Below are 19,720 nucleotides of genomic sequence, written 5' to 3' on the forward strand. Positions count from 1 at the left end.
TTCCCCTTGACATGAAATAAATAATACAAATGTGAAGACTTAACCTTGTCATTTTTGATGGTTGATATGCCGAGCAGATATTTGGATTCTGAAGTCAGGGTTGTTGCGCTTCTCTGGGTTTTCTGGTTAGATATCATACTTGAGGGGGTGTTCCAGGTAAAAGTTCCTCCTGGGGCCTTTATATGAATTCCCTACGTTCCCTAATAATAAATATGAGCTAAAATGTGCTGATACTGGCTAGATTCCTGAGAGGTCAACTAATGTGTTAAAAACACTGAAATTAATGGGGTTTAATGCTGAAGTAAAAGGTGTTTTTTACCTGCCATTGAAGCATGCTTTAAAATTGGACTGTTTGGATGAATTAAAACTCTGGATCGCTTGTAATTAATGAGAGTAAGACTGAAATGATCTTGTTTTGTTCAAATGATCGCAATACTCATGATTTTGATCATGCGCCGTTACCGTACAGTATGTGTGTTCAGAAACTGGGGGCTTTGCTTGATAACAGTTTAAGTTGACAAGTGCTGTGGTTAAGTTTATCATTTTAGGAACCTTTTCCCTCAACAAGTAATGAGATCAGGAGATGTTGGGATATCTTTAGCAGAAGTTACTCTTTATTGAGACTTTGCGTCGCTGTATCCATACAGCAAATCTACTAAGACAGTAAACTTTGTAGTTTATATACACACAGAGGCGGAGACAATCTAAACAATGCATGCAAATGTCATGTCCAGGTAAAGGGACTCGCCTCAGAGTATTACCAGTCCTAATCCAATCAGTAGTGTCATTTAGATGCTAATCCAATCACTCTGACAGTATTGCCCATACCAGGATATAGCCAGGATATTTTTAATATAACTCGGATTGTATTTGTCTGAAAGAAGAATGTCATATACAACTAGGATGGCTTAAGGGTGAGTAAATCATGGGCTAATATTCATTTTTGGGTGAACTATCACTTTAACTTAATTCATTAAGCAGTACCATATTTTTGTTGTTTTTATATGGTACCATGAAAACAGGCTATTGTGGCTTATTTGACATGGCCCAATAATAATTATATTGTTTTGTGATACAAAAATAACAAAAAATAAATTCAACAAATCACCACAAATAATAAATGTCTCATTCAGTTATTATGTTAATGTAAACATGCACATTTTACATTCAATTTCGACTTGACATTTCATTCTAAAATATTACAAAATATATTTTGGAACATTCAACAACAAAAAAAAGTCACACTGCAATTGCATGTTTTTCCACATTTAAAATATGAACTGACAAATAATGAAGACAATTATTAATTATATGAGTATACACATATATTGTAATGTTTAAATAATATTACGAGTGTAAGTTCATTTATTGTAATTGACAGGTGTGATGATCAGAGGTGCTGAGTTTCTGCCATTAAAGTTTATGGATGGACTAAAGTATGGATAGAGTTTCTCAGTGAAAGACTGACCAGTGTAAGAATAGAGGTGAGAGCTGGACTCCACATCATAAAAGGAGACCAGACCCTCCTCATAATCCACAAACACACCGACCCGCCGCGGCTTCACCGTCACACACAGAGGGACAGAAGGGCCAGCGCAGGCACTGTATTGATTCCCATTCCTCAGCCATACAGTCCAGTATCCATCCTCAGGACTCAGTGTTATCTGTCCCTTCCTTTTAATGGATTCTCTGGCCACTCCTAATTCCCATTCAGTCTTTTTCTTTACCTGCACCTCAAAATAAATTCTCCCTGAGGAGAATCCCTCCTTTCCCAGGATATTTGGACAGTAGGTAAATCTTTTGGGACTGTATGGGACCTTGTGATTAATGTCTCCATCTCTCACTTGTTTTCCATCACCAGACAGGATGAGGCTTGGATGAGCCGTGTCAGGATCCAGAGTCACATCCACTGAGAACACAGACCATATGAATCACAAGTTCACAATACAGATCTTTTGTGATGATGATGTAACTGTTTTCAATACTTAAAGGAATACTCCACTTTTTTTGACAATGGGCTCATTTTCCAAGTCCCTTAGAGGTAAACAGTTGAGTTTTACCGTTTTTGAATCCATTCAGGCGATCTCTGTATCTGGCCGTAGCACTTTTAGCATAGCTTAGCATACATCATTGAATCGGATTAGACCATTAGCATCGTGCTCAGAAAAATGACCAAAGACTTTCAATTTTTTCCTATTTAAAACTTGATTCTTCTATAGTTATACCGTGTACTAAGACCAACGAAAAGTTTTAGGCCGATATGACTATGAACTATTTTCTCATCCCTGCATAATTATCACAGTTTTACTGACGTAAAAGTGCATTCTCTGCAACTACACAAACTTAGTACTGGTCACATTGGCAGTTACCTATCTGAGGACTACTTTTAGGAGCTGCGTAATATTATTGCACCGCTGCACCGATGACACGGCAGCAAAGCTCTGTGATTATTACACAGGAATAAGAAAATAGGTCCTATCAATATTGGTCTAAAAATTGCAACTTTTAATTTTCCGTTGGTCTTAGTACATGATGTAACAACAGAAGAGTCAAGTTTTAAATAGGAAAAATATTATCTTTGAAAAACTAAAGTCTTTGGTAATTTCTGAGCACTGATGCTAATGGTCGAATCGGATTCAATGATGTATGCTAAGCTATGCTAAAAGTTCTACTGCCAGATTCAGAGATTGGCTGAATGGATTCAAAAATGGTAAAGCTCAACTGTTTACCTCTAAGGGACTTGGAAAATGAGCCCATTGTCAAAAAAAGTGGTGTGTTCCTTTAACCCAGTTATTAATCAGATTATACTGAGGCTGTGAGTATATAAATGTAATCTAGTGTAGTACAGACACACACACTGTACCTGCATACTGCTCCATCCTCTTCAGCTCTGTAGAGACTGATGACAATAAAACATCATCAGATCTTTGAGAGGTTTTCATGTGTGAAATTATAGACAAGCTTTAAGGTATATTGAAAGAATTGTGTACAACATAATATTTTTGTGTTTGCTGATGAGCTCTTTATATTCCTTCTTTAAAATCGGCATAAAACGGAAGTTGCTTTTGTTTGTTTTTCTTTATAGTGACGTATATCCACGTGAAAAGGCTTCTGAAATGAGAAAAGTAAGACGGGGCTTGATTTTATCCTTCGGGAATTGATTGGATTGTTGGAAGTTGGGCGTTGCTAACAAAATTGTGGTTAAAGGGTTACTTCAGCGATTAGCATATGGTTTTGTATTAGTAGAAACCCTGGAGTATATTCAAATGATTGTGCTTCCCCCCCTCATATCCCCCTGAGACAAGAGATTTATGCATTTTATTTCTGGAAAAATTCCTCCTATGATGCAAATATCGCCAATTTGCATCATAGGAGGAATTTTTCTAGAAATAAAATGCATAAATCTCTTGTCTCAGGGGGATATAAGGGGGGGGAAGCACAATCATTCAGGAATGCTTGGCCAAAGGCTAAAGACTACAGCCAGCAGAGGGAGCCATTTCCGCATGTTTTGAACCAGCGCATGGGGGATGGGAGATCACACTCAGCTCGCAGGGAGAGCTCAGCTCGCAGCTACAGGCACTCATTTAAACGGAGATATGGTGAGCAATGTAACTTTTAACTTCTCAAATTAATTTCTGTGAAAGTTAAGCTTGCAAAGGCATGAACTGAAACGCGCCAGACTGAGCTCGCGTTGTGAATGTATGCTGCAAGTGTAGTCGCGATTACCTCAGCTCTCATCACTCGTGCAGTTAGTGCTCAGTGCTGTGAGACTCGCGCGGTGACTCACTCATTAAGTTATATTGAGCAGACACGTTCAGTTTTTAATTGTAGGGTCTTCTCTAACTCAGTCACTGTAATCAAGTTGGTGGCTTTGGGAATGGCCTCACAGGGCAGCGAAGCATTCTGGCAATTGTAGTCTTTCTTCCCCATGGGACAAAAATACATTTTCTGTCTTTTCTCAGTCTAGAAGACACCAAATTCAAAAATAATTTCACATTTCTACTGCATTGATGACCCAGTTGAAATACAGATTCATCTTCCCAGCGCTGAAGAACCGCTTTAAAAAAACGAGGCAAGACTGCGATAGCCCCATCCTTGCACCATAGCACATGAAAGGAAGAGAAGAGAAGTCATTTCGAGCGGGGAGGGAAGGTTAACATTTTTGATTTAAGATTATAAGGGCATATGATTTTTTCTATTTTTTATTATTAAGTATTTCATATTAAATAACATAATAAACACTACAATATTACATACATTTTTATTTCATGACGACTTTTTTTTTTAAACAGCTATAAAATTAAATGTTTGGTCAAATGTTTTATGGAAGTCCTTTATGCGGTTAATGTTATTTATCTCCGTTTTTGAGTGGATTGATGCTGTGGCTACCCAGCAGCACATGCAAAGTTTTAAAAAGATCCACTTAAAAAACTATTATAATAAATAAATTAGACTGTTTCGCTAATGACCTGAAATTTCCCACATCTCTCTCCTCGGAATGAACAAATTGGTAAAACTTTTACAATACGCGTGCACTAATATGCATTAATTAATGCTTAACTAATGCACAGATAATTGATGAATGACTCATGAAGAACTAAATCATTTACTAATGATTACTGCATCAACAACTAAAGAAGATTAGATTAAGTAATAATAATTAAATTGTTATTAGTTAAATGTGTCAAATTGTATTAATTACCTAATAACATATTACATTTTAATAATAATGTAAATTAGCGCATTAACTTCCAGTTATCTGCTTTAATTAATCATTAATGATTTACAAAGGTTTCATTATGTTATGACTTTACTTGTTGGGGCACATGACTATTAGCTGATTTAAAATTAATTCAAAACCTATAACCACAATTACATTTTACTTAACAATTAGTTAAATGGTTTAGTTCTTCATGAGTCATGCATTAACTCATGATTATCTGTGCATTAGTTAAGCATTAATTAATGCATATTAGTGCACCCGTATTGTAAATTGCTTCCAAAATATTTGCCTATCCCTCACCTATGATGTCTATCAATTAGAATTTTTTTTCTTTCGAAAAAACATCAACATTTTCATCCCTTACCTTACAGGGATAAAGCTTTTAGTACAATATGAATTTACTGATGCTTTCTGAAATTAGAGCTGTGAGTTGATGATCAACACTTCTCTTATTTCCGCTTGGACCAGACTCATTCTTCATTACTAATATTAAAAGATGAAAAATATATGTATCTGTATGGTGGATTTGACATTGAAGTACCAGTTTGCTTTAGTTTCTCCTGTAGAGTATACTGAAGTTCAGTCAGAGCTCTCCTCAGAGTCTCCAGACTCTTATCAGTCTTCATACTGATCTCAGGCCAGTCCCTGGTGTTTTTAGAGCTGGACAGGGATGAGTAAATCTACAGCAGGAGAGAGAAGAAATCCTTCAGCATGGGCAGTGTTATGGTGTAATATATCCTGCATTATCATAGCCTGGGAAAACCCAGACAACTTCCGGCAAATTAAGATTTGGTCTTCAAGTAGTCTGGCAAAGAGCCCATTCAAACCCATTTCTAATCTGTCGAAATCACGGCACCAATCAGAAATGTTGGGGTGGGCTTTACACGATGATGACAGCGCAGCGACAGTGAAGCAGTTCTGGTCTGTTTTAAGGCGATTTAAACTTTTCCTTTTCGTTAAAACCCCGAGCAAAGATCAACACTCGGCTCCCAGATGTGGATTACACCGGCTACTTTGATGAGGAGGATGGGGAGTGTGATCATTCACCACACACACACAGCTCTGTATCTGGCTTTTCTGTGCTTATTTCCTCACACTAGATCTAGTAATCATGTAAAAATATTAAATAATTGTAAATAAATAACTAACGTAACTATGCTCAAGTCAGAAAATGTTCTAACACATCTGAAATGACTACATTTTAATAAAGTTTGTGAGACACAATTTTCCAGACTCGTCAATATTATTTTATTGTCTAAATATTGCAAATCGCGTTCTAATCGCAGTACAAATTCCTTACAATGGGGCAAATGCGATCAGAGCTTGATGTTTCCTGTACGACCGTCAATCTGAGATGTTTCAGTCGGTCTGAGATACTTTTAGGGTTTCCAAATTTAGCACAAATGTTGATGGAGTGGCGTTGGACACCAGCTATTATCATATTTCTTTTACAACAGCAGCAAAAGTCGTCAGAAGCCATTGCAACATCTTCCTCGAAATCACAAACCGAGAGTAGCTGTCACAGATGTTTCTCCATCGCTCAGCCTACGTCATCGTCCGTTGGTGACACATACACACACACACATACGCGCGTCATCGTCCGTTGGTGACACATTCACATACACACACACACATACGCGCGTCATCGTCCGTTGGTGACACATACACACACACACACACACATACGCGCGTCATCGTTCGTCGGTGACACATACACACATACGCGCGTCATCGTCCGTTGGTGACACCCCTTTGGAAATGATTTGTCTATGAAGCTTTGCCAGACCATAACTCAGTTACTACTGAGAATTGTCTTGTTTTAACCAGGCTAGCATTATCATTGATCAGAGAGATGTTGACTGACCTGTAGGAGGTGGAGGTGATCTTCAGTGTGTGAGAGTTGCTCCAGCTCAGTGTTTCTCATCTTTAGCTCAGTGATCTCTTGCTCCAGCTCTTCAATGAGCTCTTCCTCCTGTTTCTCTGCTGCTTTCTGCTGCCCGTCCATCATCTCCAGCAGTTCAGTCTGACCTCTCTCAATAGAGCGGATGAGATCAGTGAAGAGCTCAACATGGGCTGCTTTCTCCTTCTCTGTGTTTCTCTGCTCAACCAGGACAATCAACAAATGATTAGTAGTGTCGTCTGCTGCACAGCTCATGTTATAGATGTCAATATACTACATCTCCAGTAAGCAACCAACAACAACCACTGACTTTTCTGACTTCTGCTGAGTGTTTGATGTCTTGAATCTTCTTGACTCTGTCCTGGATCATCAGCTGCACATCTTGGATCATCCACTGAGTCTATAAACAGAGTTTATAGAAATGTTTAGGCAGCGGCTATTTGCACAAACCCGTGTTTTTCGTGTCAAAACAACGATCCGTTACTTCATGCATTTTTTTTAATCTTGTTTGGCACAGCCAGCATTGTTAGACGGAGATAGCACTTGGTGTGAAAAGACACCCCGTACATTTTATTGATGAAATAACATTAGGGTGATTAAATAATAACCAAAATTTTATTCATAGACTGTAAAAAAATATATTGTGATTTTAACAGTAAAACACTTTAAATATGCTACGGTTAAAAACTAGTTAACAAAAAGTTTCTGTACTATACACAATGAATAACTTGTAATAGAGCTAACCTTACATTTAATGTAATTTTACAGTAAAATACAGTTAAATTACAGTTTTTGTAAGTCGTTAAAAAATGTAAGCTGACATTTCCAGTGTGACACTTTTCGTCGAAATAACTGTTTCTTCTTAGTTTTTTATAATCAGTTATGTACATCAGGGTTTTATGTTACATTTAATGTTGTTCAATAATGTTTATTGCATTTCATAAATGTCATGTGTTATGATGTTGTTTAGTGTAAATGACAGTGTGCAAATGTACATGAGTACAGTTCTTCCTCAAAGCTTTGATTCATCCTGTGACTCATCTACACTGTGATTGGTGGTTATATATCAAAAGTACATAACAGAAATTAGATTTTCAATAGGATGGTCTTTTAACATTATTTCACTTGACGAAAAACGTAACATACTAACGTTATGTACTGTAAATTTAACTTTAATCTATAAAACCTAAAATGTTGCTATATATTTTTTACATTAAAGTTCTGCCAACCACATCTGCTGCTTGTTTTTTTACTGTAAATTTTATGTAGTTTTTTTTTTACAGTGTATGTAAAGTTTTTTAATGTTGAACTTAGTACTCACGTCTTCTAAAGAAACAGTGTTGTGGTTCTTGTGATCTCCTTCGGTGCAGAACAGACACACGGTCGTCTGATCATCTCTGCAGAACAGCTCCAGAGGTCTCTCATGTTTCTGACAAATATAGTCCTCCAGATTACTCACAGGATTGATCAGTTTGTGTTTCTTTAAACCTGCCACTCTCAAATGACGCTCTAGGTGAGTTTCACAGTAAGAGCTCTGACACACCAGACATGACTTCAGGGCTTTCTGCTTTCTTTCCTCACAGATGTCACACAGAACTTCAGTTGTTTTCTCAGGGCTTTTCCTTTTACAGTGATCTACGAGCTCTCGGAGTGTGGTATTAATCTTGAGATCGGGTCTTTGCTTGAATGTTTCTTTACAGTATGGACAGTTGCAGGTCTGGCTGTTGTCCCAGCACTTATTCAGACAGGTCTTGCAGAAATTGTGTCCACATGGAGTGCTGACTGGATCAGTGAACACGTCTAGACATATAGAGCACTGAAGCTCCTCAGTTAGCGGACCGCTGGAGGAAGACATCACTGCAAAGAGAAATTATGAAGATAAATCACCTGCACTGCTGTATAATTCTCTTGTTGAGAGAATGTCCAGTGTACAAACAGTGCAGAGCTTACAGTTAACCTAGACAATGGGTGTCAATAAGAGAAAACAATATTTGATTGGTATTTTTTATTACTCACATAGAGGATTATCCATGTTCTGTCTCCTGGTTTTTTGTCTCTTCTTCGAAGTTGAGGAATATGCTACCTCTGCTCTTCCAATCTTGATGTCTTTTTAAGGAGAAAAAACAATCTGAACTAACTACTGTTTATTTTAAAGGAAAGAGATAACTTTTACCATTAAAATTAACAGATTGTATGACCAAGTCTAGTTTTAATCTTGTTTAATGTGATTTTTAGCTGCAGGTTTGTGTCCAGTCAGCTACTTCCTGTTTTTTTAGTCGTTATGTTGTGTGACAAATGGCAAAACACCAAACTGCTTTGCAACCAATTAAATTACACTTTTAGTACAATTCTGATACCATTTCAGTGCAGTAAACTATAAAGTAGTTGAGTATTTGACGCTTAAACTCGGTTCTGTTCAACTTATCCAAACTTAAACCACTAAAGCAGAGCACTTCCATGTTCAGCACAATCTTTATGTCTATTCTTACCTGTGAGGATCAGATGTCCACAATGCTCTTTGAACAGCTCAATAAATATTCTGTTGTTTGGAGGTGGATCGTTTCAGGCGTCTATGTTGTTGAGTTAGTTTCGCTTTCTCCGAATCTCTCTCTGGACTAGTGATGTCACAGCTCATTTACATTTGCAGTGTGTTGTGTTCATGTCTGTCTGTACCAATAGTATCCTGGACTGTTGGACAACTACCAACATGACACGCTGATGTGAGCAAGACATGTTTGAAGGTAAAATTATGCCATAAAAAATCGCATACACTTCTTTTTTCTTCAACAAAAAAAAAAAAAAAAAAAAAAGATTTGTGAAAGTGTGAGTGTGTGTGAAGGAGTGAGTGGGGCACAACCAGGGGTGTAAACTTTCCACACATGCCAGCATGACGAAACATAGGCCTGTTACTAGTTGCCATATCAACATTATTTAGTGAAAGAAAAATTGTGCCAAAATTAAACAGTCTTTGGATATCTCTGAACATTTGTTTAACTGGGCTATACATTATTATTACATTATACATTACACTTATTTATTTATTTTATCTAAAAATGTATTTTATTTTTATTTAAAATTAGACATATCTGATGTTATCGTTCTTTAATGCTGATCTAACAGAAGAAGTAACCCAGCTAACAATTTTAGGTTATAAGAACGTTTCCCTAACGTTCCCATTAAGTTCTAAAAACGTTTTTGAACGTTCTGGGAACGTTGAAATGTCCAGTTTGTGGAACGTTGTATTAACGTTCTCATTAGGTTCTAAGAACGTTAAATAACGTTCTAATAAGGGTGTGGAGTATGATCAAATAAAATATTCCTGTTTTCTCCTTTACTGTACTTGCTTTTGTTTATTGACATCTTATTCTTTCTTAAAAAAAGCTAAAACCACTTTTATAATTGACTTTTATATTTATATTACATTTATATTTAATACATAATTAGTTTACTAGATTTTTCTTCTGATTGTAAAAAAATAAATATATACACGAAAATAGCATTTAAGTGTCATTAAGTTGTCTCTGGATATACAAATTATGTATCTGAAGTTTGAGAAAAAAGCTGTATGACTAATTTGTAATGACTAATACTTTTTTTAATGTAGTAACGTTTTTAAAACGTTCCACTAACAATGTAAGAATAACGTTTTATAGCTAACGTTTTTAGAACGTTTCTCAATAGCAAATAACGTTGGCACAACATTCTAATAACGTTACTGGAAGAACGTTTTTTGATAACTTTGAGAGAACTTTCAGGTAACGTTAGCCAACGTTCTGAGAACGTTCCCTGTTAGCTGGGAAACTGCGGTTTAATCCCAGTTGTGTAGGCTGGGCATGTTGCGTTACAATGAGCCCCTATTAAAAATACACATAGCCTAATGGGAACGTTAAAATGGCACATGACTGAAAACAGAAGGAGAATAAATAGGGAGAAAACAAGGAGTGAAAAAGAGACTATAGGCTAAGGCATAAACCAATAATCAGATAAGAAAGGGAGGGTTATTCAGATGACAAGAATAAAATACTAGTCCATTGACCTTGCTATCACCAGATCATGAAGCTCAATTTAAGATTGAACATTGAAATCAAATCGCCGTCAGAGGTCAGACATCTACCTAGCAAAACAATCGCAGTTCTGCCTAACTCCCTGAAACTGAAGTTTACATTAATCACGTGACGATCAAGCGTTCAATCTGAACTTCGCATCCGGACTTTGCCTGTATACTGTTTTGATCGCCGTTCAGATCGCACTTATGCAAAGGCTTGAAACACAGCATGATTTGTGGGACTATATTTGTGCTCGTGCTGCTGTGTGGAGTAGAGGCTGGAAGGGTTTTGGTGTTGCCAGGCGAGTACAGCCACTGGCACAACATGCGTTCAATCGTAGACGCGTTAGTTGAGAAGAACCACAGCGTGACGGTTCTGGTCAGTTCTTCATCGCCTACTGTACAGTACACACGGAAGGAGCGGTTCAAATATAAAGTGTTTGAAGTCAACATGAAGAAAGAAGAGGCCAATGCTATATTGCAAGAGGCGATTCATCCCTGGATGAATGACCCAGGCACCACATACGAGAGAGTCCTCAAAATCTGGCGACTGATGTCCAAGTTTAAGTGGCACTTTGAGGAATTTTACAAGGGCCTGTTCCACAATAAGGATCTCTTGCACACGCTTCAGGAATCTCACTTTGATGTGCTTTTGTCTGATCCGATGATGCCATTCCCTGACTTGATGGCAGAGACGCTGAAGATCCCACACGTCCTCTCGGTGCGAGCGACTTTCGCGTATGTTTTAGAGAGGTTTTGCGGTCAGCTCCCCACACCGCCATCCTATGTTCCTGCAGTCGCGACGCAAAGTCACCTCACCGACCACATGAGCTTCACAGAGAGAGTTGAAAACATGCTCTACTACATCGTGTGTTCGACTGTATTGCTACTTATGCCGTGGTTTATTGATCCGATTTACACTGAAATATTGGGTAAACTTAATTGTTGTTGTTTGATCTGTGGCAACTTTTACGCATACTTTACTTGTACAGTAGGGAAGAGCGGGGCTGGTTGGGTCAGGGGGTTGGTTGGCACGCAGTTAAATTCCATTAAACTAAAGGGTGCTGCCACAAAAATATAACATTAAAATGACTGCCATCTTGATCTGAACACATCCATTTACTAAAATTATCCAACTGTCACTAACTATTGAGGTGAGGACAACTTTTCTATTTTATAGTGTCAAAACAAAAAAACCGCCCCCCCCCCCCCCCCCACTAAATACATTATATAATTATGATATTTAGAGAGATATAAAATGTAAGGTGTTCAGCTTATAGAGATAGGGATCATCTATATTTTAATATGACATTTAAAAGTCTCTGATGAGCTATGCTATGTAGCTAACATCATTTGAGTAAAGAGGTGTGTCCATGGGTGGGGTTGGTTGACACACTGATTTGGGGGTTGGTTGGCACTATGTTTGACACATGTGCCAACCATATATTATATGGTGTATGTTTACAAATATAATTATACTTTAATTTTTTTTTATCTGGAATGTATGTTAAATCATCATGAACGTAAACTTATGTATTAAATAATTTTCTTTTAGAACTCAAAACGGTCAGAAAATATTTAAGAACATTAGACGGAGGAAAGACACAAGCACAGATTATGCCAAATAGGTGAAGAGTCAAAAAAAAAAGAATTAGGAGCACAGCAAAGGACATCAAAATACCATTCAGCACACTAAGCAGATATTTTGCTTGAATGTGTGAATTAAATGCTCAAGTTCTTTATATTCGTCACCTCATTCTTTGTAACTAGCATCTGTGCCAACCAACCCCGTTGCATGTGCCAACCTAGCCCCTACTGGGGCTGGTTGGCACAAGTGCACAACATGACTTTAATGATGAATAATGTAAAAAAGGAATCATTTGTGAACATCAAATGTATCTGTTGATGAGATCTTAACCTTTCAGTTGTTACCGGTTAGACATTTTTAACATATAGCATGACTGAGAAATATTACAGAGAGTGAAAAGTGCGCCAACCAACCCCGCTCTCCCCTACACTCTAAAAAATGCTGGGTTAAAAACAACCCAAGTTAGGTTGAAAATGGTCAAACCCAGAAATTGGGTTGTTTAAATGGGTCCATTCACTGGGTTCAAACAACCCAATTTCTGGGTTTGTCCATTTACAACCCAACTTGGGTTGTTTTTAACCCAGCATTTTTTAGAGTGTAGTAGATTCTTTTTTACCTTGCATCAAATTAATAGAATTCTCTGTATGTCACAGGCAAACCTACAACAATGTGTGAGACTATGGGAAAAGCTGACATCTTGTTCATTAGAACTTACTGGGATTTTGAGTATCCACGTCCACTCCTGCCTAATTTTAAATTTGTTGGAGGACTGCACTGCAAACCTGCCAAGCCTCTGTCAAAGGTGAATGACTTTGCTCTGTCATATTATTTTGAAATATCTGCTCTTCTGATTTGTTTTTGGGGGGTCTACAGAGTTGGATAATCAACAGGGCCAAAATAAAAATAGATTTATGACTGAGTATTTCTGTGCCAAATACACTTTTTCAGAAAGTTTTTTTTTCTTCGAGTATGGCTCTGCATGATGTCTTAAAGGGCAGAATTCCTTGTATGGGCACCTCTCCTGCATATGCACATCAACCAAGAGCACGCCCATCAACGAGCTTCAGCTATGCTATATTTTATAAAGTGTAATAGATGTAACTTGTCTGCAGTGCTATATTGCAGAGCTGGTGCAAACGTATCCATATTGATATGATCAGATCAGACGCATTCTCTTTAAAATGTCGAATTTGTTGTTGTTTTTTTATTGTTTTTTTTTTTTAATAATAATTGCACAGCACATATTCACATATAGGCGATTCATCTAAACGGTGTCGGGATGTTCATTAACCGTATAACGCTGTGAAGTTAGCCAGTTTTTTTAACCCCAAAGCAAAGTATGATCAAGAATACGAGCGTGTGTGTTGGAGAGAGATGCACGAAAAAATAACTATACCAAACTAAGCTACTGATTTTAGTTGGTCTAAATCATGGGCGGCCAACTAAAATGGTCTAAATCAATTCCATTTGTAGCCTTAAATTAAATAGCTCAGTATTTTTTTCTACCTGTATTGGGCATAAGATTAGTAGCCTAATGAATGTGTGCATATTGTGAATTAATTTAATAAACATAATTACCTTTCCCAGTAACCTTCAATAAATTAACGTGTCTGCGAAAATGATTCATAAAACATAAATATCATTTAACCAGATTTACTTTCTTCACTGACGAAAATTGTCCCTGACATGGTTTTTAAGCTATTTTTATCAATTTTTTTTTGGTCTTCAGAACACATTAAAATGCACATATGTAGATCATAGAAATCAAAATTTTCTCGGGGGTGCATGCCCCCGAACCCCCCTAACTAACTCACATTTGGAATCTCAGTGGGAGGGATGTAGGTCCTATACAGAATAAGGCCTTAATATTTGATTTATAAGTAGCAATAAACAGCCAATATCGCAATGTAGAATTGGACGCTAAACTAAAGTGTTACCATTTTTGTAATACCCTCACTGGCCTCACTGGGCCCGTCATTACTAAGTTACGCCACTGTCTCTAGTGCTTTAAAATGTGTGTGTCTATAGGATGTATATACAAACCGTCATATAGATGCAAAAAACAAACAAACAATAGTACCCCATTCAAATGCTGATGCATATATAGAGAGCGCTATTATTAATATTATTTATTTTTGCAATTTATTTTTGCAATTTCTGCTTTGTACGGCAACATTTTGGTTGGCACCACCAAATCTCACTCTAAGTTTTTTTGAAAAGTTGGCAGCTCTGATAAAGTGAAACCACCAGCTGATAGTGAATCGAAAGTTATCTAGGGATAATGCTATGATGTACTGTGTGTGTGTGTGTGTGTGTGTGTGTGTGTGTGTGTGTGTGTGTGTGTGTGTGTGTGTGTGTGTGTGTGTGTGTGTGTGTGTGTGTGTGTTTGTGACACTTTTGCCCCGCCCGCTGCACGCCTGAAAGAATCGGTACAGTGTATGTCTTTTATAAATATGATAAAACTAAAGAGATATGAAGGATGTAATACTACTCTATAGGGATTCAAGATTAACATGAGACTGGCAGAAACTATTATGTACCCTTTAAGTCTTATGAAAAGCTGGATAAAGGGAAAAAAATACATGTCAGTGCCATAACCTTTGTCAGCCTCAGCTTGTCAAAAATTCACTCATTCCTCTTTTTTAACAGTGGGCAGTGAACTTTTTTCATAAGAAGTGTCTCAGACAGATTTTAGCAATGTGTGACATATAAGATTTGAAAATCATCTTCTTTAAAATGTATTCCTTATCTTCCAAATCCTGTTTGTTACACTAGCACATAAATAACGATAATGTATGATTGAAAAGAAGCTGCTTTATACTGTACATTTACATAGCAGCTGCTCTCTTAAGATCAGCGGCAGCTCACTCATGACCTCGACTTTCATGGGAATTATCTGAAAATGCTAGCTCTGCGCCAGTATGCACGCACTATGAGGAAACACTTGAGGAGTTTCAAAGTCGTTATCTATGGTTGAATTCTACATGATTTCTGAGAGACGTGTGTCACTTCCTTTAGTAGCTTTATTGAGAACATATTTCTCTCTTTAATGCTGCTGTTAAATGCTCTGGCGAGGTGATCAACATAGCGGACTGCACAGCTCACTGAGGGCGGGGTCTATGCTTATAGGGCGGAGTCTGCCAGCCGTCATGGGACGCCACATTGCTCAAATCGGCAAGCTGCTTATTCTGAGACACTTTTTATCATAATAGGGTAATTGTGTAAATACACTGCTGAAACACATTTATGTTTAAACACCATGTAAAAGTGAATTTTAACAGTCCATCTAGAAACGAAGCTTTTGTGAAGCCAAACCCCCTCATGGAGAAAAAAAGCCTTTGTGTTTACAACTGTGAAAATAAGTGCTTATCAGGATCAACTACACGTTGGATTTTAAAAAGTAGGTAGATTTTGCGGTGCCATTGTTGCAGTAAACCTGCACAATGTTCTGTATTGTACTAACATTGTTATTGAATGGACATCGACTTATTTTTTGCGCCCCTAAACATAAATGCAGAACAAAACAAAACGGTCCTTCACCAATGAAAGCTCCGGTGAAATCAAGACCTTCTGCTGTCACTTAAAAGCTCTGGCTATGCAAGACTAGGCAATAATCAACATTGCTTTTGCGCACAAAACACAAAGAACACAACTTGACTTTTACCATGTCATTGTTATAATGAACGATATAATGAAACATTTGCTATTTTAATTTTGCATGCAGTAAATGTCATCTCATTTAAATACACAGTTCTTTAGAACGACAGCTGGGGGGATTTTTTTTAACCAGCTGCTGCAATTATGCCATCCGAAACTTGATCTCTTCGTAGAAATATAGGGCAGTTAGAATGTTTTTTGTGGGTTGAGAACCAGAATGAACATTTATTTCCCCCACGATTGCTATTTCCTGTATAAATATATTTATGAAATGTAAATGGTATAAATGGTGCTTCAAGTCCTCTTTTCTTTTTTTTTTGTTAAAGTATGTGGTCATTTGTGTGTCTTTTAGGAACTGGAGACGTTTGTTCAGAGCTCAGGAGATCATGGCGTTGTTGTTTTCTCATTGGGGTCCATGATCAACAACCTGACAATGGAAAGAGCGAACACTATTGCTTCTGCTCTTGGTCAGATCCCACAAAAGGTGTAATTCTGTCATCAGTTACTCACCCTCATGTAGTTTTGAGTCCATAAGTCTTTCTTTCATCTTTGACAAAAATTTGTATGAAACCTGAGACATTTCTGACCCTCTATCCAAAGGTTGGGTGTTCATATGCTCAGTACTGTCTCATATGTGTATTTGCACAGGTTGTTTGGCGTTACAGTGGAAAAACGCCAGAAACTCTCGCCCCCAATACAAAACTCTACGACTGGATCCCACAGAATGATTTGCTTGGTAAGGAAAGTGTTGTCATGTGTGCTCATGATACACAATAATTAGTGTCAGATAGATACTGACTTCATTTTATCTGATAGGACATCCAAAAGCAAAGGCCTTCATTACCCATGGCGGGACAAATGGACTGTATGAGGCTATTTATCATGGAGTCCCGATGGTGGGTTTGCCATTGTTTGGTGACCAGCCTGATAACATGATGCACATGAAGACCAAAGGAGCTGCTGTTGTTCTTGATATCAACACAATGGAGTCAAAAGACCTGGTGGATGCTCTAAAGACTGTCTTAAATAATCCCTCGTGAGTTAAGTCTTTTATAAATTTGAAATAATCCATTACCAACGATTATTTTCCTTAATTTAGAAACAACCCTCAATTTAACGCTACAACCTGTTCTTCAGTCAGCTTGGTTGTGTATTTACTACACATATATTGGTTTTGAACAAATATAGAAACTAGAGCAAAATAATATATACATATATAAACGTACATGAGTTTTCCTTTTGGTCACTGGATTACAACGGCTGCATACACTATTAACTTTAAATCACTAGTACAAAGAAAAGCTTGTCAATATATTTAGAAACTTTCATGTTTTTCTAGAGCTAGTCTTATGTTAAGCAGCGTTTCTTTTTCTTCTCTAATCAGGTACAAAGAAAGCATCATGAGACTGTCCAGAATCCACCATGATCAGCCGATGAAGCCTCTGGACCAGGCAGTTTTCTGGATTGAGTTTGTGATGCGGAATAAAGGAGCTAAACATCTACGAGTTCAGGCACATGACCTGAGCTGGTATCAGTACCACTGCCTGGACGTACTGGCCTTTTTACTCTCAATTGTTGCACTGATCACATTCCTCTTCATTAAAACATGCAGTTTCTTTTTCCGTAAATGTTTCAGAAAGACTCGTTCTGATGGCAAAGCACAAAAGAATAAAAAAGAGTGAATGCATACTCAATACTTCTCTACAGAGATGCGGTATGTGTCTTCACGTGTGTGTGACGGCCAGTGTGCATTTTGTGTAAATTGCAAATGTTCTTAAAGGTGCATGATATGTAATATTGACAGCTAGCGGTTGAATTGGATTTTGCAGTCTAAAGTCAAAATATTGGAGAGAGTTGTTTCCCCCGCCCCTCCTCTTCAGACTCCACCCACACACGGGTTGCCAGATTTAGTACGAAACTGATCTGTGACCCAGTTCATTTCTGACCCTATATATATATATATATATATATATATATATATAAATAGTGTTTTCCACCAACTGGCAACCCGTGTGTCAAATATTGGGTCAATCAACAGTGGGCGGGATCACAGACTAAAAACAAAAGCAGATTACAATAAAACAAAGATTATTTCATACAATAAATATTAAAGTCCCACTGAAGTGCCTTAAAAAGCACAGCATTATTCTGTGTGTTGACGTAATTTCCACTGAAACAGAAAGACGTGTGACATATTGAGCAGCTCCTCCCCTTTTTTTAAATATATGCTGCTCCGCTGTTGAGCTTAGTAAAGCCACAGTCTCCTCCTATTCTCTAACCATTTCTCCACTTAATCTCCATATTGCTTTAAAATACTAGCCTGACAAGCCAGACCCACATCAAGATGTTTGGTCTGGAAACTCACCATTGACAGCTCAATCCGAGGGGCTGGATAAACGGTTGTCTTTCAAACTCCCTCTGCACGCGATAGGATAGCGCTACACCAACCAGAGCAACGACGGTGAAGGGGAGCTCGCTGACTGATTAAACATTCGCTGTATCCGGTCGGCTAAACTCCGAACACATCTTCCCTTTTTAAGAAAGACTTCAGTGCCGCTCTTTGTTCTTTTCTCAGAGGAAAACTTAACTCCAAGTCTTCCGGAGGCGCGGGCAGAGCTGATTCGAAAGACCGCCGCCGTTCGCCAGTTTCTGTGTTTACTAGAAGCACTCAAACGCAACTCGGCCGTCGTCATTATGGCCCCGCCCGCTGACTCTATACACGATGTGATTGGGCCGTCCAGATTCTGAGGAATACAGCTCAGATAGGAATTGAGAGTTGCTAGACCACACTTGCGGGCAAATTAAATTTGCTGCCGCTAGGGTGCGTCTAGATTTCTAGGCTATTAAAATACAGCATTTTATGCAGAATTCAAACAGGTCCGATACGTTTTCAAATCCGATCAGCATGATAAGCCTTGTGCAGGCGGGGAGGAGCTGCAAATGGAGACGTGAAGTCGGACACTTTCTGCTTCCCGCAGTGACCCTCGCGCTGGGTTTGCATTCTTTATCACAGCTGAAGTGAAATAAATGCTATATTTTTCAAATACACAGATGTTTCAGAGATTTTTTCATTTATAGATTTTCATTTATGTACTGTTTAATACATCTTCTGTTTGTACAAAAAGTAAAGTTCAACATATGCCTACACACTATCAATGAAGTGGGGTCTACGGTTTTAATCAGTTTTATTTTGATAAACATCACAATATAACAATGCAACTACGTGAAGAGAGGTTTTAATTATATTTATTTTTTTAAATTGTAAGTATTGGTGGAAGAGATGGTTTAGAATAAACATTAAACGCACGTGATCGCTGTCATGTGGTGAATCCGGCCAATCCTGGAACAGCAGTCATCAACGCTTGTGCAGTCGCTCTGGAGAAGCTGCACAAAATGCATCAGCCGGCTTGACTTGAATCGCTCTCGTGGTACTTTGTTGACATACGTCACAGTCACGTGGCGTCGGCGCTTCCTTGAGTTGGACAAAATGTCTAACCGCCATGCACCGCTTTAAAGGGGGGGTGAAACACTCAGTTTCAGTCAGTGTCATGTCAATCTTGAGTACCTATAGAGTAGCATTGCATCCTGCATATCTCCGAAAAGTCTGTTTTTTATAATTATATAAGAAAGATGCGCTGTTCCGAGTCTTTCCGAAAAAAGCCGAGCGGGTGGGGGCGTGTCGTGTGAGCGGAGCTAAATAATGACGTGTGCTCGCTGCTGCTATTGTGTTGAGTCGAGTGCGTCGTAAAGCTGTGTCATCCCTAACAGCGGGAAAAAAACTTTATTCAAAATAAAAATATGGCTTTT

At 38.0% G+C, this 19,720-nt stretch overlaps 2 protein-coding genes across 2 annotated transcripts; one reads left to right on the forward strand and one right to left on the reverse strand.

Moving 5' to 3' along the window:
- Window positions 1–1,358: 1,358 nt before the first annotated feature.
- On the reverse strand, window positions 1,359–9,346 carry LOC137070439 (E3 ubiquitin-protein ligase TRIM39-like). The gene is made up of 8 exons (XM_067437576.1): window positions 9,113–9,346; window positions 8,640–8,729; window positions 7,945–8,480; window positions 6,934–7,023; window positions 6,588–6,821; window positions 5,265–5,403; window positions 2,864–2,899; window positions 1,359–1,909 (listed from the first exon to the last, which is right to left on the reverse strand). The coding sequence occupies exons 2-8, from the start codon at window positions 8,653–8,655 to the stop codon at window positions 1,362–1,364; spliced, it is 1,599 nt and encodes a 532-aa protein (XP_067293677.1). The 5' UTR covers window positions 8,656–8,729; window positions 9,113–9,346; the 3' UTR covers window positions 1,359–1,361.
- A 1,432-nt stretch (window positions 9,347–10,778) lies between these two features.
- Window positions 10,779–17,875, forward strand: LOC137070440 (UDP-glucuronosyltransferase 2A1-like). Its single transcript, XM_067437577.1, has 6 exons — window positions 10,779–11,600; window positions 12,910–13,058; window positions 16,266–16,397; window positions 16,562–16,649; window positions 16,730–16,949; window positions 17,298–17,875. The coding sequence occupies exons 1-6, from the start codon at window positions 10,898–10,900 to the stop codon at window positions 17,593–17,595; spliced, it is 1,590 nt and encodes a 529-aa protein (XP_067293678.1). The 5' UTR covers window positions 10,779–10,897; the 3' UTR covers window positions 17,596–17,875.
- The last annotated feature ends 1,845 nt before the right edge of the window (window positions 17,876–19,720 follow it).

Source organism: Pseudorasbora parva, chromosome 3 (assembly GCF_024679245.1).
Source record: "Pseudorasbora parva isolate DD20220531a chromosome 3, ASM2467924v1, whole genome shotgun sequence".
NCBI lineage: Eukaryota > Metazoa > Chordata > Actinopteri > Cypriniformes > Gobionidae > Pseudorasbora > Pseudorasbora parva.

Coding starts and splice junctions, on each gene's coding strand:
- LOC137070439 (XM_067437576.1), bottom strand. Junction 5,404..6,587: donor ATCACCTCCACCTCCTACAG/GTCAGTCAACAT, acceptor CTCCTGCTGTAG/ATTTACTCATCCCTGTCCAG. Junction 2,900..5,264: donor GGAGAAACTAAAGCAAACTG/GTACTTCAATGT, acceptor TATTGTCATCAG/TCTCTACAGAGCTGAAGAGG.
- LOC137070440 (XM_067437577.1), top strand. CDS start 10,898: ATGATTTGTGGGACTATATTTGTGCTCGTGCTGCTGTGTGGAGTAGAG. Junction 13,059..16,265: donor CTGCCAAGCCTCTGTCAAAG/GTGAATGACTTT, acceptor TGTGTCTTTTAG/GAACTGGAGACGTTTGTTCA. Junction 16,398..16,561: donor TTGGTCAGATCCCACAAAAG/GTGTAATTCTGT, acceptor GTATTTGCACAG/GTTGTTTGGCGTTACAGTGG.